An 18,798-nucleotide genomic window follows, 5' to 3' on the forward strand; every position below is an offset into this window, starting at 1 on the left:
AAAGTTTCAGGATAAGGCAGCAGTTTGTGTTGAGTGCTGAAGAGAAGGAAGGAAATATATCTTTGCCATTTGGTCCTGTCCAAAATGTCCACAGAGGCATTTGGCCCATGCTGAAGGGCCCTTGATATTTGCTCCTTTCCCAAAACGTCCATGGAGACATTAGGTCCATGATTCATTACAGAATACAAACACTGAAACTTGTTCAAATTGTATGGCAATTATTTTTCTTATAATTCATGAGGAATCTTGGATTTCATGTTGATTCTTGTTCTTCCTCGTTATGAAATTCAGCAGGATTACTCTGAAGTCAAGAGCAATTGCTCTCAAGTATTTATTGACCTGATTATTGGCTTTCTATTTACTGTGTTTGTGAATAGTTTTAGTGGTAGGGGTTCGATTCTGTCAGTATCGTCATGAGGTTGGCAGCCATATTTGAGTGTGACCACCAAGAACCTGGGTAATAACTTGTCCATGGTTCTGATCTTCATCTTATATGTCAGGAGCCTTTTGGCATAGAGCAAATGTCTTCATGGACGTTTTGGACAGGACCAAATGTCCACTAATCAATTTTTCACACTTTCAATATTTATGGAACTGAAATTAGTCTCTCTTAAATTATATTTTTGTATTTTTGAAATTGAACAGTGAGGGGCAAAATGAAGTTTTAGGCCTTTTTTGAGTTTCATAAGCAACTATTTCTAGCATAACTACCAGTTTCAGAGGTGTCTGTTAGTTGAGAATTGTGGACAGAAGCATCTAATCTCTTACTTAAAGTAATGATTAATTTTGCACAGACATCATTCCAATTGAGTTTGGGATTTATTATCATTATGCGGAAGAATAATGTTTTTCTCTGCCTCTGAGCCTGAGAGACCTAAGCCCATCTTTCCCATGAAGCTATTTATCATTCAGGGAAATTCATAGCCTAGATATTCCTGATGTTAGGCTGTGAATTTCCCTGAATGATAAACAGCTTCATTGAATTTTCACTTCCTTTTTTTTCTTTTTAGTTAAATTTATTGGGGTGACAATGATAGTAAAATTACATTGGTTTCAAGTGTGCAATTCTATAATACATCATCTATATACACATTGTGTGCTCACCACCCAGTCAGTTCTTCTTCCATCACCATACAGTTGATCACCTTCTACCATCCCTCCTCCCCCCTTACCCTCTGGTAACCACTACACTATTGTCTGTGTCTATGAATTTTTGTTTCTTTATTTGTTTGTCTTGTTTCTTTGTTGCTTTCCGTTTTATATCCCACACATGAGTGAAATCATATGGTTCTTGACTTATTCTGTCTACTTATTTCGATTAGCCTAATAATCTCAAGATCCATCCATGATGTCGCAAATGGCAGTATTTTCTCTTTTCTTATGGCAAAGAAGTATTCCATTGTGTATATATACCATATCTTCTTTATCCAGTCATCTTCCTACTCAACTTCTTTATAAGTTGAAGGAAGAAGAATCTCCAAGAGACAAAAGGCTGTTTTATACAGAAAGTAATAGCTATGCATTGTTAAGCCATGCATTTTTTAGCTAGAATCATCGATATTTAGTCATATTTTAGTTTTTCTGCCTGGTGATTGGTATTCTCTACAGAACTAAATATCACCTGACTTGGCCAGTTCCTCTCCAATGAACTTGAATCTATTCCTTTCTTGCCTCTGGTGATATCTTCTGAAGATACAAAACATATGTATATATATAAAGAATAAATAAGGGAACATATATATGTGAAGAATAAATAAGGGAACATTTTAGAGAAGTTATAATAATGATGAAAAGAAAATATTTAGAGGAAATTGATCTATTTAGAACAAACTTAGAGGAAAAAAAATTTGTTCACCAAAATTTTATGAAATTAACCAAATTGTTCACTGTGGTTATTGCTGGGTAACTGGATTGCATGTAATTTGTATTTCTTTTCTTTTGCTTATCTACATTTTCTACAATGAATGAATGTATTTTCTGAAACAATATACAAAAATGTGGGTTTTTTTAAGGCAGGTGCCTTATGTGATGATGCTATTGCTACTGAAATAGTTATCCATTATAGTATCTTAGTTTTGGACAACTACAGCTTAGTATCTCTTCCTCTGAGAAACGTTCCTGGTCTAGGACAGAGGAACTGCCATGCTGCTCTGTCACTATAAGGCTGCAGGGTTGTGGTTTTTCTGGCGTCCATTGGTCATTCGTACATACAGAGCGTCCATGTGCTATCTTCTGTGGGAAAATATCAAAGTGGGGACTAGCTTCAAAAGAGTGATCATTTTGAACTTCTGAGAGTTTCTGAATCAATCCATCAAAACAAATGCGGTGGAGCTGCGCAGTGTCCAGGGCAATGGGCTGCACAGATCCTAAGGGAGACTGATATATGGCGCACACCGGTTTGCAGGAGTTCGGGGTCAGGTTGGGAAGGTAAGATGTGAGTGTATGAAAATAACTTCAAAAGAGAGAGAGAAATAAAAGTTCAGTACATAACCCACAAGTTGTCACAAAGCTGTACATAGTCAGCGAATGAAGGATGCAGACGCTAAATGCTATCGGAAGAAAGAGACCTCTGAGGGCCTGGGCTACAAGGACAGCACGGAGTTGGAAGAGTTTGAGCTGAAAGTGGAAGTTACAAGTCATCTAAAGGTGTGTGTTCAGAAATCCTACAATGTTATTTCTGCCACATTCCATTGGTCAAAGGAAGTCACAAGGCCAGCGCAGATTCAAGGGCAGGGAAGCAGCCTGTACCTGTTGATGGGAGGAATAGGAAAGGCACATTGCAAATGGTATGGTCACAGGGGCGTCTAACCCATTGAGAGCCATTTTCAACAACCTGGCACAGTAGCTTATAATAAAACTCTGGGATCCACGTTCTCTAGACTTAGCTCTTGATATATAAAGCAGACCTTTTGGAATTTTTTTTCTCTCTTGTAACTTTTTCTTCTCATCATGTTGATAACAAAATATAACTTATTCTGTCATGTCTATTTAACATAGAAGGTAACACATGTATGTAGTCTTTCTGGTTTAATATAAAAGTCTTGTTAGCTAACGACCCTGGATAGTCAAGCTGCTCATATTAGGCTGTCCTAACTTGTGCTCACAGACCAAAATTTAGGTATTGTTGGCATGAGAGGTGGTGGAGGGTAGAATGGAAAGGGTAAGAGCTTTGGAATCACACTGATTTGATGCACTTACTTGGAGCTGCTCTGTGACTCTTGTGGCCTTCATATCTTTATCTGTAAGATGGAGATGATAGTACTTCCCATGCACGTTTGTTAGTTGTTATTGCTGAAAGAATTTAACTTTCACTTAGTTTTTAGAAACTAGCACTGCTATTTAAAGATTGATTTAAACAGACTTTACTTAGTAGAGTGCAACGTATTTTGTTTTTGACCTTTTATATCAGCCTCTCGATGGCTTATACTTTAAAAAAAAAAATGCATCGTTCCACAGTCTCCTCTGAGTTGGCATTTCTAGAACACAAATTCTTTATTTCAACTGCTTTTTGTAGAATGGGGCTGCACAAATCTGGACAGAGTTGGGCTTGTCACCAGGGTGCCCCAGGTTTGTAAGTGGACCACCAGCACTGAGGAAGGGCCACCGCAGCAGACAGATTGTTCCATTTAGTGAGGTAGTCAGTTCAGTTCAATAAACATTCTTTTCCCCCCAAGCAGTTCGCACTATTTACTAAAGATTTAATCACGAAACTAGGGCATTGTGAAAGATCTATGATCAATAATTATAAACTAATCATAATGGCTAGTATTTATTGAGTCCTTAATGTGTGCCAGAAACTGGGTTAAGTGCTTTACATGCATTATGTCATGTAGCCTGAGAAGAACCCTATGAGATAAGATAGGTGCTACGATTATCCTCATTTTCAAAACCTAAAAAACGACATAGCACTTTTTGAAAGTAGTATAGTATGTTGTAGAAAGTTACAAAATACAGATAGGCAAAAATGAGAATGTAAACACTATATTTTTACCATTCAGGAAACATTAGTGTTGGCATCTTTTTATGTGAACTTCTGGAATTTAGATAACTTCGATATCTCCTACCAAGCCTAATTTTTACGATTGTTATCTAAAAATATAAAAAGAAAGTTCTTATTTTAGAATGTAGAATCTGAACATCGATTCTTTCTTTCTGTTTGCAATCCTAATCATCTGTAAGTCTTAGGTGGATCCAGCTGAATATCAGACAGGGTATGTGCAGAGAAGGGCAAAAAGGATACACATATGAATGCATTAAAAAAAATTATTCCAGTGTATCAGTTAGCTGTTGCAGGGGAACAAGCACAGAATTTCATTGGCTTAGACAATAATAATTTATTCCTGATTACACATCTTAGGGTCACTTGGAGTGGCTCTTCTTAGGCTACAGGTCTACAGGTTGGCTGAGGTAGCTCATTGCGGGGCCCAGGCTAGTGGGTTAATAGCTAGCATGGTTTGTTCTTCTTATAATAATGGCAAAAATGGAAGGGGTAAGCCCAACACATATCTGCTAACATCCCAGGAGCCAGAGCAAGTTAGATGTCAAGCCTGAAGTTAAGGGATGAGAAGGACACTTTTACCATGAGTGTCTTTGGCCTCAGGTCAAGACAAGGTACAGATGTATAACACTACTGCAGGGAAATGAAAAATTAGTACTAATAATTTCATCTACCATATCCACTTCCATTGTATGTTGATTTTTTCACCCATCTATTCATCTACGTCAAAATGAAAAATATATATACGTACCATAGCCACATATGTTATATACATATCTATACAGACATACACTCAAGATAAATAAAACATCTAGCTATGTGTAAAAATTCTTTATGAAACATGAAAATGGCATGACATGTGCAAGCAGGGTGACCAGCTAAAGAACCTAGTGTCATAGGCCGCGTATATATTGAGAAGGTCTTAGAGAGTGTTATGTGTATTGAAAAACACACTAAAGAGGAAATATAAAAGCATTCCAACAGATAGGACCAACAGAAATTTGATGATGAATTGGACACTGGAGACCAGGGTTGGGGGCGTCAGGGTTAAAATAGAGCAAACGAGATAGTATTAAAAATGTCCAAATTCTGTGAGCATAAGGAACTTGGGGAAATCATAGTAGCAAAAAAGAGAAGGCATTTGTAAAGGTCGACTGGAAGAGAGGAGTTGGTCTTACTTTGCATGGTTAGGTTTCAGGTATCAGCAAATGTCAAATTGGTCATGTTCTCAAGATGATTGGACTTCAGTGATGTGTTGAGACAGAAGCGCTAATTAACTTTGTTAGTGACCATGGACTAGTTTCTCATACCTCTTCCAGCTCTTAAATTTGTAATGCTTTGAACTTTACTGAGACTTACATTTGGAGCAATAGGAACAAAATATTTCCCCAAGAAGTTTATAGAGAGATTAAAGAAAAAAAAAAACCAAGACTTATATGTCAGGGGTCAAATGATGTCCTCCAGATATGTTCTTGGCCATGGTAGTGTTGTTGTTCTTGTTGTTCCATTTTTATTTTATTTTTATTGTTTTAATTTGAGAACCTAGGCTGGATATACTTCTTTAGTCCGGCCACAGACTTCGTCAATTCCTCTTGTCTTAGATCCACCCACTTCACACATTTACATTATGTCCCAGTCTTGTAAGACATTTGGGATTTGATCCCTGTTCTAAGTCTTAGGGCTTACTGATATTGCTGAACATGGAAAATATTTAAAGAACATCAGGAAAGAACAGACGTTGGTGAGTACTGAGTCATGAAAATCGCGATTAAATAACATTTTAAAGAGGCGCTAAAATTAGCTGATTGGTCCAGAAAGCTGAAAACTGAGGTTGTTAAAATCTTTGTTGTTCTTTTACAACTTGACTAGATTTTAAACTCTGCCAACAGTAAAAACAATGTCTTTTCTATGTTCTGAAACTTTATCTTACAGTGAGATGACAGGGCTACACTCTACCGGTGCTTCATCAATTTCAAAAGAAAGAAAAGGAGGGAAGGGTGTGGAGATAGGAAGAAAAAAGAGAACAAAGGATTAAAAGTTGCCTCATTCTTTCAAATAATAGTGAAGTTCTTGTCTAGAATATCTCAGATGAAACAGATCCTTTTATACACTGACCACTTTTCTAGGAGCAATGAGAAAGTTGGAAATAGGTTTCCAATGTGTGGACATAGTCAAGAAATAAGTTTTTTGTTTAATTAACCACTTTCTCTAACTCAAATGTCTCTCCTAACAAGTTGTCTTCTGTTCAACCCCTTCTGTAGAAATGACTTGTTGATGGTTTGTCGTCAATTGAATATGGAAGAGTCTGTGGCTGAGATCATGAACCAACTGGGCGCAGATGAAAATGGGAAGATTTCCTTTCAGGATTTTACAAGGTGTCGCATGCAGCTGGTTCGAGAAATTAGGAAAGAGGAAGTAGGCCTTTTTGAGAAGTCAGACAACTCCTGTAAAAAGAAGAAGCTGAGGGATAGGATTGCTTCCTGGCCCACGAGCAGTGACAACAGTTTTGGTAGGTACCACCAGGTGACAGTTTGGTAGTGTTCCATTAGCTCTGCTGCCATGACGTCTGTAAAGGAGAGTGGCTCGCCCAGCCTGGTGCCAGCTTGGCTCTGGGCTGTCTTCTTGGCCACACTTCCCTGGGTGAGTGCTCCCTATTTTCCCATTTTGTCCTATAGCTTCACGATTCCTAGTTTACTGCTTTCTTTCTTTTAGTTCTTCCATTTTCCAAGCGTAATAATGCATTCAAATAGCTATTAGAGAGGAAGGGCAAAGTGAATGAGAAAGTTGGTCATTGCATCAGCAGCCTCAGATTTAAAGGGGACATCTTCAAATCTTAGTGCAGTTCTGTGCAGTGAGATTTTTTAAACAAAACATTTCTTTTTTTGTTTAATTTTTAGAAAGTTTTCTACAGAGTGTTCCTGTTCATAAATATTATTGTTTCCTACTAATGCAAGATAAGGAATTGGAAAGAACATCCTTTAAAATGTCGATAATAATTGAAGCTGAGTGATGGGAACATGATTTTTATTTTCTTCTCCTTGCCTTTTTTCCTTATTTTTCTCTAATGAACATATGTTACTTTAATACTCAGAAAAATGTTACTTTAAAAATTAAATATTTCTATATATTATGCAAAGGGCACTTGCATTACCACATTTTTGTACACATTTTTGAGCATGCAAATATACATATTTTTAGTACATTTGCAATATTTCATAATAAAACATTTAAACAAACAGAGACATCTTAAAGGATGGCCTGAACAAAAGGACAGAGGGAAGTATCAGAATTTTCCACCTATGCTTTAGGGAATTTGTTTTCCTTGAAAATATCTCCTGAATCTCTCTGCTATGTAGATATAGTGGCAAGAAGTAAAGGTCCATGCTAACTGTTCATCGTTTATTAAATATATACTAATTAATATGGGTAACTATGTAGTGCCCCACAACACACACACACACACCCCTTCCAGACCGTGTTACCATGTTCCTGACCGTGGATTAATTTGGAACATTATTTTTGAGTAATTGAAATAATAAAAATGTCCTCATATTCCCTACGCCTTACTATTTTGATAGATTTCATTTTACTTTCAAATCATATGTCTGATAATGCAAGTGCCCTTACCATAATATGTAGAGATATTTAATTTTTAAAGTAACATTTTTCCAAGTATTAAAGTAATATATGTTCATTAGAGAAAAATAAGAAAAACAGACAAGGAGAAGAAAATAAAAATCATCCTTAATATCTCACCACCCAGAAATAATAATTACTACTTATATTTCTCTCTCTCTCTCTCTCTGTCTTATGTGTGTATATGTATGATTTATTTGTTTTATACTAATTTTTTCACATACTTTCTATGTAGTTTGTATCCTGCAATTTTTCATTTGCATTTTTCTCATGCTTTTAAATAGCATTTGAAAGTATGATTTGTAATGGTTTCATGACATAAATTAGACACTCGGTAATATTTATTAAATGAAAGAATGAGTGGAATTCTTTTTGCTAAGCTGTATTTTCTAATTTTTCTGCCAAGAACATGGACTTCTTATATAAGTACGTAAACACACACGCACGTGCACACACACACATATTTGAAAGGTTTAGTAAATTGTGGTATAACTCAACAATTGAATACCGTATTACCACTAAAATAATATATAAATGTGTATCAAATGTGTATATAAAAGGAATATTTTTGTAGGAGAAACTATACTGTCAAAAATTGTATTTTAACGTGTAGTATATGATTATAAATCATTCTAAATGGAACAAGTTTGATAGAATGGCTGTTCACATCCAATTGGTTTGACCATCTCATAGGATTGCCCAACTAACGGGATCAAATATATGGTGATGGAAGGAGAACTGACTGGGTGGTGAACACACAGTGGGATATGTCGATGATGTGTTACAGAATGGTACACCTGAAACCTATGTAACTTTACTAACCGTTGTCACCCCAATAAACTTAAATTTAAAAGAAAAGACAAAGATTGCTCCAACTATTGAAAGGATTGGAAGTAATTCTCTTTCATCCTTTTTATAACCTTCTACCCTTGGAGAAAAAAGAGGTAACCGAGAGGAGGTGAATCATAAAATACGTCATGAACTGAGGAAATGCCAATAGATGTGAAACTTTTACCAGTTTATCCTGGTAGTTTAGGCTTCAGAATCAGATTATTTAGCGTGAATCCTTGTTCTGTCACTTCCTTGCCTAAATGACACTGGGTAAGTTACTTGACTTCTCTGTATCTCCGTTTCCTCGTCAAGTATAGCATGAGCACAGTTATTGTTAGTTAGAGGAATGCAGAATACATATAAAGCACATAGAACAATGCCTGCCACATAATAAGCATTAAATATGAGTCAAGTTAATATTGTTATTGTGATTATCACCCGGTTTTATTTCCTGTAGATTGTCACAATCACAACTCCTATGTTGGAAAACAAGCTCCTATTCAGTCTAATGTGAATCAAATACATTGAAAAATCTACAGTAATTAAACAAAGATTTATGTATTCAATTAGTACCTCTCTTGTCTACATTATTACTCTTTCCTTCTGACTGTCTACAGATAAACTTTCGGATCTCCCATCTGGGGGTAGGCAGTGGGGGAAAACCCCTCTTGACTTCATGTCCCTTCTAACTACTGCCTCACTTCTCTGCTCTGCTTCACAGCAAAACTTTTTATTTTTTTTCACAGCTAAACTTTTTGAAGAGTTTGTCCACATTGAATGTTTATCAGTCCTTACCTCTCATTCTTCCTTCAACACTCTTCCCATCTTCAGTCAACACAACTGCACTCTGAACCTGCCCTTATTGCCTTCATGTCGACAAACATGTCCCTCTGCTGTCTTCAGCTAGATCTTTGGCATTTGACTCAGCTGATTACTCCCTCATTGCAGCTGCACTTTATTGTCTCGGACTTCTCGACACCACATTCTCCTGGGCTTCTGCCTGACATTTTGGTTTCCTTTTCTATCTCTCTCTCTCTCCCTCTCTCTCTCTCTCCCCTCTTCTGTACTACTTTCAAATTTTGAGGTGCCTTAAGGTTACATTCTCTCCCTAGATGATCTTACGTGGTCCCATGATTTTAAATACTATTTTTGTGCCAGTGACTCCCAAATGTACGTATCTAGCCCTGCCCTTCCCATGAGCTTCAGAATCAATTGATCCATGTTCCCAGATATCTTATAGACCTCTCAACCTTCACATAGTCAAAAGGACTTTTGATCTCCTTCCCCACCCATCCTCCCAGGTCATTTCCCTCCTAGATATCCCCATCTAGGAAATAGCACCACCCACCAGTTTGCTCAACCCTGTAAGTCCTATTGTCTCTTTTGCCAAAATATATCCAGAATCTGTCCATTTCCTTTGTTTCTCCTGCCACCACTCCTGTGTAAATCACCATCATGTCTTGCTTTGACTATTAAGACAGACTATAAATGGCTCTCTGATTCCTTCCGTGGCTCTCGCTATTTCATTCCTACCCAGCAGTCAGAGTGGTCTTCAACATTACGAAAGGATACTTAGGTCACCCCTATGTCTACAACACCCCATGGCTTCCGTATCACTAACATGAAGTCCAAATTCCTTACCACAGCCAGGCCCACCACACCCGCCTTCCTGCTACTCATCTGACGTAGCAAATCAACCAGCCTCCAGCTTTTGCCCTGCTCGTTCCTCTGATCTATAATAAAACACTCTTCTTTTTGACCTTCTTATTGCGTGACTGGTTATTTCCTGTTATTCTGATTTCAGCTTAAATATTCCCAATTTGGAGAGGCCTTTCCAAGTAAGGTAATTCTTTCACTTGATCACTCTTTCCCATGCCCTTATTGCTTTGTGCCACTTATTCTTAGCTGACATTACATAATGTAATTACTTGAAGACTTATTTATGTATCTCCCCCAGTACAATAAAAGTTCCACCAGAGTACTGATGACCTTGCTGGGGTAGTGCTATACCCCAGCACTTAGTGCCTGGCACATGAGATATTCTCAGTGCATATTTGTTGAATGAATGAATGAGCAATGCACTGCATTCATGCTTTTTTAAGGCAGGAATACATGGACGTGCAATGCACGATTCCAGATACGTAAGGAAGTTACCATTTAATTGTAGAGTCATAAGCACTTGAATTAAACAGCAATAAAGTTTAAATTAGAGTCAACAAAACTTTAGAAGCCATTCAGTGACGCGAAAGATAAGGCCTAGGAGCGGCCTTAGCTCAGTTGGTTAGATGTGGTTCTCTTAACAACAAGGTGGCCGATTCGATCTCCATCTTGGCCACTCTGAGCTGCGCCCTCCACAACTAGATTGAAACAACTACTTGACTTGGAGCTGATGGGTCCTGGAAAAACACACTTAAAATAAATAAAAGTTGAAAAAGAAAAAAAAAGATAAGGACTACAAGGAGATCTAAGAAATACTGTGAGCAGGAGTTTCCGGAAAGGGTTGGGATTTTACCCGTGACTGTAATTATGGAGAGAAGTAGAAAAACGTTGTACTGTTTAGAGAAAAGCCTAAGAGACATTTAGGTTTAACAGCTAAGTGTCAGAAAGACTTTATTGTCAGCCTTGGCATTTCACAGCACAGCCACAGCAGGGAGTCAAGTTGACAGAAAAGAAGACCCATCAAAACATTACATGCTCGATTTGGAAGATATTTCTCCCAAATATTTTCCGTAGAACATTGATTTCAAGGGATTGTCATAAACATTATATGAAGAAAGAATTCCTTTGTCAAATTCATTTGAAAACTGGTTAAACTAGATTAACAGTTTTCTTTATTGTGAGACATCTCAGAGGCTTTAACACGCAAATTCTTCTTGTGAATCTCCAGGAGAAAAATAAAATATATGGCATTTCCCACATTTAGTTGATCATAAACTTGTATTTACAAATCTTCTCTGGGGCCTTGCATTCTCTGTTCAAATCTGCTTTGGGGAAAAATTAAGATTTGAATAACTAGGTTATAATAGATTTTTATATGTTTGATGTCATCTTAGAAATAATACTTTAAAATTGTATGTCTTTCAGGTACCAGCTATATATGAAATTTAATAGTTATAGCAATAACTATAGCAATAATAAAAATGGTTAAAAATACTAATATTTACTATGCACAAGGCAATTTGCTAAGTACTTTACTTGTATTACATGCTAGAAAGGTAAATCCCAGGGTCACCGAAGAGTTGCCATGGAACTTAAACTACATTCCTGATTATTCTGAGCTTCCATTATTTTATCTCTAAAGATAGAGTAATAATACCTGCATTAGAGGGTAGCTGGAAGGACTTAGTGGAATATCATTTGTAAAGTTCCTACACAGTGCCTATTCATATTGGATGTTCAATAAATGATAGTGTTACTATACGCGTAATTATCTAATCCTTGCAACTGCCTTGCAAGTTTAATAGAATCCTCCTTATATAAAGAACACTGAGGCTCAGAGAAGTTAAGTCACTTGTTCTAAGCCACAGAGCTACTAAGGAGTTGAGAAGACTAAGAAGTTGCTTATTGAAGTACTCGATTCTTTGAGTCCCCTGCAACTTGGCAAAAGTTTGTCTTAGTGACCGATTCAAACTAAACAGAACACTGCCATCCAGAGGCCACTCTCAGAAATTGCAGACCCATAGTACCCCCACAAAACCTCCCAGGGACGGGGGGCGGGGGATGGTGGTGGTCCTGAAGAGGGATCTGTGGACTATTCCTATTAGACGAAGCCCATTTCTTTGGCAGCAAAATGACAGCATACATTATACGAAAATAGTTATGAGATGTGGTGTATGCTGCCTAATTTCCCAGTGAAAGACTAATCATCTAGATTCAATATAATTATTTGTAATTTTCATTTTTAAAATGTAGGATTAAAAAATTTTTATTTTGAAATTTAAATTTAAAAATTTAAGTCACATTTTAAAAATTATGATTTTAATCTTTTTTTGTGATTGGGAAAATCTCTGGAGTTTAAAAGAATTCCTAACATTGGGTATTTAGAGTATATGTTAGCTGTTCCAACAGAGCCTTTATTTAAACATGTCCTTTTCAATAAATAGTTCTTTCACTTCAACCAAGCTATAATCTTTCCACATGCTTTCCACATATTCATGTCAAATGTATGAATTAGGTGAAAGACTAGTGCTTCAGGGTGATGACTATTGAAAAGAATCACTGAGTTGTCTGAGGAAAACTGATATACATCTTCAAGGTTTCCTAATGAGGCGATTAGAAGTTTGTGCTTTGGAGGTCTTCGGGGGCACATGTGTTTCTTCCTTTGGTCAGGTCTCAGAGAGACCAAGAACTTATTTGAATCGAATCCCCATGGTTGTAAAATGTTGTTTAAGACAGCAGACATTAAAACCTGCTAATTAATACTATTAAGTTTAATTTATGCTAAGATTAGAACAGTGGGCACAGTTTCCAATCACCCATATCTTCAAAGACGCTTTATAGGCCTTTCTTTGAGATACATTCCCACCTGATGTGTCAACCTTCATTATTGCTCTGATCGTGCCTCTATGGTTCAGAAGGAACATAAAAAGTACTGAAGTTTCTCAGAGGAACTAATAGACTGAGTTTTCATTAACAGGAACTCAGAGTATAAAGTTAGATCAAAGAATATATGGTTTGGACAGGAAGGACTCTAAAGCCCCCAAGCCTAAAGGAGGAAATATAAAGAGATATCCTGATTCCTTGGCAGATTTAAAGAAACAAATAAGCAGTCCCCTGAGTTTTGCTTTAGTATCTCGCTTTAAAAAAATTAAAACCACAATTATTTAATGGATACCTATTAATGGAAAGCCTATCTAGTCCTGACACATCCCAATTTTCCAAAATGAATGTTACTCTTAAATGTTGTTGGGTTTTAGTCTGTGTTTGTAAATATTTTTCAAACCCCTTAAGTGAGACAAGAAGGCATTTTCCAATCCAATTGGATTGGCCCCAGTAGGTAGGGTTCTGGCTGATGAATAAAGAAAAGCAAAAGTGTCTTAATTCTTTATGGGCCCTGGGTGACCAATTAATTAACACAGAGTGTTTTAAATAAAGTCATCATGAGAGTGATTCATTGTTAAAAAATACTGTCCAGCTAGCATGAAACCAGACTAAAGTCACAATAGTTTTTAGCCCCAGTTGAAGATTTCAGGAAGTTTGTTGTTTTGTTGCTGTTGTTTTACATACTCTAAGCCCTGTGTCATAGGGTGAACAATATGTTTATTTAATTCATTCCACTCCTTAATTGGGAGTTAGAATAGGCTTGTAAAATCCTTAAGTAATAGGTACTATTTTGTATCCTTTAATTGCGTACTGAGAGTACTGCAAGCAACTGTCTGTAGATTTGACTGTCCTTTAGACTTATGTTATGTAGACTTGATCAGTTCTTTGATTAGCTTAGTCCACTTTTTATTAATCATTGTCCTTCCTGTCCTTGAGCAGTCCCTAATCCTGTTGATTCATCTGTTCATACTTCTCAGATTGGCACTGCCATTGTCCAGGTCTGGGTCCTCCTCTCCATCCTCCAAGTTATTGCCGTTTCCTCCTAACTTCTTTCTGACTGATTTGCCCTGATGCCGCTATGACTTCTAATATTCTTAATATGGACTCATGGTAAAATGCACTGATTGTCTTCTGTCTACTTAATAGGCTCTATTATACCATGTCTGAACTCTTTTGAATGTCAAGACTCCTTACCATCTAGTGGGCTTATCCTACCTTATTGTATTTTGTTCCCCATTATTTCCCCACAGGGACCCTTAGCTTCAATAATCCTGTCCTTATTGATATGTACTCCTCAAGCCTACTTCTTGAGTTTTTTTCCTTATGTACTATATTAGAGTTATTTGGTGACAAATGGCACATACCCAACATTAATACTTTGAAGGAAGATAGAGGGAGAGAGAAAGGGAAAGGGAGAGAGAAAGAGGAAGAGGTAGGGAGAAAAGGAGAGGGGAGATGGGGAGAGAAGGAGAGAGAGTGAACATGAATACACTGAGGAAGCCTAGGCAGTGAGATCTAGCATGGATGGATCCAGAAGCTCAATCAAATGCCATCAATCTCCTTCTCTCCATGCCTCAGCCCTTTCCGTCAGAACTGGCTTTATTCATGGGCTCCTTGTTCTGCCTTCCCGCAGACCCAGGTTTATACCCATTCTGTTGAGTAACTACAAGAGAAAAGAGTGGCTTTCTCTTCACAGCAGCGCCACAAAACGTCCTGGAAATTGTTCTCACTAAGGCTTCTTGGGTCATATACCTATTCCTGAACAAGTCCCGCTGGTAAGAAAAATGCAGTGGTCTGATTGGCCAGGTCTGATTGGATCATACATTCTACCTGTAAGCCGGGGGTTGAGTTGTCTCTATCCACATCATAAAGACTGAGAGTTAAAGGAAAGGGGCAGGGAATCAAGGTGCTGTCACTGCAAGAGGAGCAAATAGATGCCAGACAGGCACAAAGAGCAGCTGTCTGCCACATGGGCCACTAATATAAATCGTGCCTTCTTTTTCTTCTTTGTGTATGTAGTCTTACACTCCTCAAAAGCCTTTAATAACACTACATGAAATTGAGATGTACACATACACATTTAGCAATTAGGAGATTAATATACGTCTTGTCACAATCAAATTGTACATTTTTAAAATAAATGTTTTACATGGGTTTTTATTATAGCCTATGCATATATCTGTTACCATAATTATGAACCATCTTGTGTTACAATTATCCATTGGTATGTATGTCTCCTCTACTAGGTTATGCATCTTGGGCAAATAACACACAGCCTGACACATGGCACTCATTGGATCAATAAATGAATGTATTAATGAGCAAAACATTTTGGTACCCATAGTAGCTAGTCTCAGGTATAGTAACTATTTGTTGATTTCTTGTCAACCTTCAAAGCATGACCTCTTCCTTTGAGGTACAGCTATTCCTTTGAAATAAGACATGTGTGATTGGATGTGGGCAATTTTTAAAAAGAAAATGAGTACAAGTCATGGGTTATAGATCAATGTTATCACAATTGTTTCCTTGAAATTTATTCTTATCCTGAGGTTATAGTTTCAAGTTGGTTATAGTAAAAGTGCCAGAATATTGAGTTTATTTAAGCTGGTGTCACGTCCAGCACGAGGAGGGTTGTGGGGAGGGAGAAGGGCAGCTCAGGGTTAAGAAAAGACAGTAGCCATGAATAGAATGCAAAGCGGAGCCAAGGGGAACAGTCTCAGGGACTGAACGCCGAATGGGGCCAACGCATAGTTTTTATTGGTAAACTTCTACAGAGGTAAAAAATTATTAATCTCAAGATCTGTGTATTAGTAGCCTGTTGGCTGTCTTTCCGAAAGTTTCCATTGTGTTCCAGCCTGAACTTTTCCTTCACACACATGCACATCTCCAAGGAATCCATTGAAGGGGAGGGACCAATATAATTCCATCAGGTCTCAGTTTGCTGAGACTTCCTCTCAAAGGAGCTTTTCTGATATCTCTCCATTGAGCCTGAGTTTGCTGAGGCACTCCCTTGTGAAATCCTGGGAAGAGTGCGGGGGAACAAACGGTTTGGCAGCTGTAAGACAACAAGCTGTTATCTAGTAAGTGCCTTCACTATGATACTTGCTGCTAAATTGACAAAATTAGGAGAAAGCATGGTGTGCTTGATTGAAAATTATGGCCACAATATTTTCTAGCTCTTCCTATCAAAAGGTGGAGTCTATTGCCCCTTGAATCCAGGGTGGCCTTGTGATTTATTTTGACCAACAGAATGTGGCAAGAGCGGAATTGTGCAAGTTCTGGAGCCTAGGCTTCAAAATGCTTTGCAGCTTCCTGCTTCACCTCTTAGAACATTCTTACCACCATAAACGGAAGTGTGGGTTAGACTAACAAATGATGAGATATCACACAAAGAGACCCAGACAACGGCCAGCATCGAGGCCCCAGACATGTAAGTGTGCACACCTTAGACCCGCCAGCCCCAGTGGAGCTACCAGATGGCTGCAAGTCATATTAGCGATCCTAGATGAGATAAGACAGACAACTGCTCGGAAGAGCTCAGCCCAAATTGTTGACCCTAGAATCACAAGAAACAATAAATTGCTGCCTTTTCTTTTCTTTTTTTTTCTTTTTCTTCCTTCTTTCTTTCTTTCTTTCTTTCCTTACTTTCTTCCTTCCTTCCTTCCTTCCTTCCTTTCTTGAAAGGAGAACACAGTATTTTATTACCGAAAGTTCAAGTAAAGGAACATTCAAGCCTGACACAATCTGATAAGACACTAGAAACAGAAGCCTGCTGTCACATTAACAAATTCTACACATAAAATCATGGGTCACTCAGACATCCAAGGAAGGAAGCTAGTTGCAAACACATCTGGAATTCTGGTGGAAACCACAAATGTTTGGACCACTCATCGTTGTGATAAATTGTTGCTGTTTTAAGTTAGTAAGTTTTATGATGGCTTGGTATGCAGCAGTAGATAAGTAATACACATAGGGAATTACCCTTAAGAAGTTTATGAAACTACTATGACTATGAATCAAGACAGAAGACCCAAAGCCACCTACAGATTCTGTTTAATCCCCCTCAAAATTCCAATGGCACTTTTCACAGAAATATAAAAACCAATCCTGAAATTCATATGGAATGACAAAAGACCCCAAATAGCCAAAGCAATCCTGAGAAAGTAGAACAAAGCTGGAACATCACAGTTCCTGATTTCAAGTTATATTATAAAGCTATAGTAATCAACACAGCGTGGTATTGGCATAAAAACAGACACATAGGCCAACGGATTAGAATTGAAAGCCCAGGAATAAACCCACACATTTACAGTCAACTAATATTTGACAGAGCAGTTAGACTACTCAATGAGGAAAGGATAGTCTCTTCAATAAATGGTGTTGGGAAAACTGGATATTCACATGGAATGGCACTGGACTCCCTATTTTACACCACTCACGAGAGTTAACATGAAATGGATTAAAACTTAAATGTGAGATCTGAAATGTAAAACTACTGGGGGAAAAAAACACAGAAGAAAAAAAGTTCCTTGACATTGATCTTGGCAACAAATTTTTGGATATAAAGCACAAGCACCAAAAGCAAAAATAAAAAATAAGTAAGTGTACTACATCAAAATGAAAAGCTTCTGCACAGCAAAAGAAATAATCGGCTAAATGAAAAGGCAACCTATGGAATTGAAGAAAATATTTGAAACATCTGTCTGATTAGGGGTTAATATCCAAAATACATAAGAAACTCATACAGCTCAATAGCAAAAAAAAAACAAAAACAAACAATTCAATTAAAAAAAGGGCAGAGGACTTGAATAGACATTTTTCCAAAGAAGACAAAGAAATGGTCAACAGGCACATGAAAAGATATTCAGCATCACTAATCATCAGGGAAATGCAAATCAAAACCACACTGAGATATCACCTCACACCTGGCAGAATGACTATCATCAAAAAGGCAAGAGGTACAAGTGTTGGCAAAGATGTGGAGAAAGGGGAACCCTTGTGTACTGTTGGCGAGAATGTAAATTGGTGCAGCAGTTATGGAAACAGTATCGAGGTTCCTCAAAAATTAAAAATAGAATTATCATATTATCTAGAAATTGTACTTCTGAGTATATACTTGAGAGAAATTACCGTGTCAAAGAGATATCTGCACTTCCATGGTCATTGCTGCATTGTTCCCAATAGCCGAAACATGGAAACAACCTCAGTGTCCATCAGTGGATGAATAGATAAAGAAGATATGGTCTATACATAAATGGAACATTATCCAGCCATGAGAAAGAAGGAAGTTGTGCCATTTGTGACCACATGGGACCTTGACAGCATTTGCTAAGTGAAATAAATCAGACAGAGAGAGACAGATACTGTGTGTTCTCACTTGTATGTGTAATCTAAAAAAGGTGAATTCAAAAAATGGAGTAGAATGGTGGTTGCCAGGGACAGGTGTGGATGGGAAATGAGGAGATGTTGGTCAAAGGTACAAACTTCAGCTATAAGATGAGTAAGATCAGGGGATCTAATGTACAACATGATGACTTGGTGATTATAATTAACCATATTGTATTATGTATTTGAAAGTTTCTAAGAGAATAGATCTTAAATGTCATCACCACATACACACACGGAGGTAATTACATGAGGGGATGAAGGTGTTAACTAACCTTATTGTGATAATCATTTTGCAATATGTACATGTACCAAATCATCATTTTGCACACCTTAAACTTTCATGTGTTATATGTCAACAATATATCAATAAAACTGGGGGGAAAAGAGATTAATAAAACTAGTGC

General features: G+C 37.4%; 1 protein-coding gene across 1 annotated transcript in view; it reads left to right on the forward strand.

Annotated features, from left to right (window-relative positions):
- MCC (MCC regulator of WNT signaling pathway) overlaps positions 1-18,798 on the forward strand; it is a 385,746-nt gene that overhangs the window by 58,733 nt on the left and 308,215 nt on the right. Inside the window, exon 2 of the mRNA XM_081053748.1 lies at positions 6,259-6,506. Within this exon, the coding sequence (XP_080909874.1) occupies positions 6,259-6,506 (248 nt within the window). The remainder of the gene's footprint in view (positions 1-6,258; positions 6,507-18,798) is intronic.

The sequence above is a fragment of the Rhinolophus hipposideros genome, assembly GCF_964194185.1.
Source record: "Rhinolophus hipposideros genome assembly, chromosome: 7".
In the NCBI taxonomy this organism is placed as follows: Eukaryota; Metazoa; Chordata; class Mammalia; order Chiroptera; family Rhinolophidae; genus Rhinolophus; species Rhinolophus hipposideros.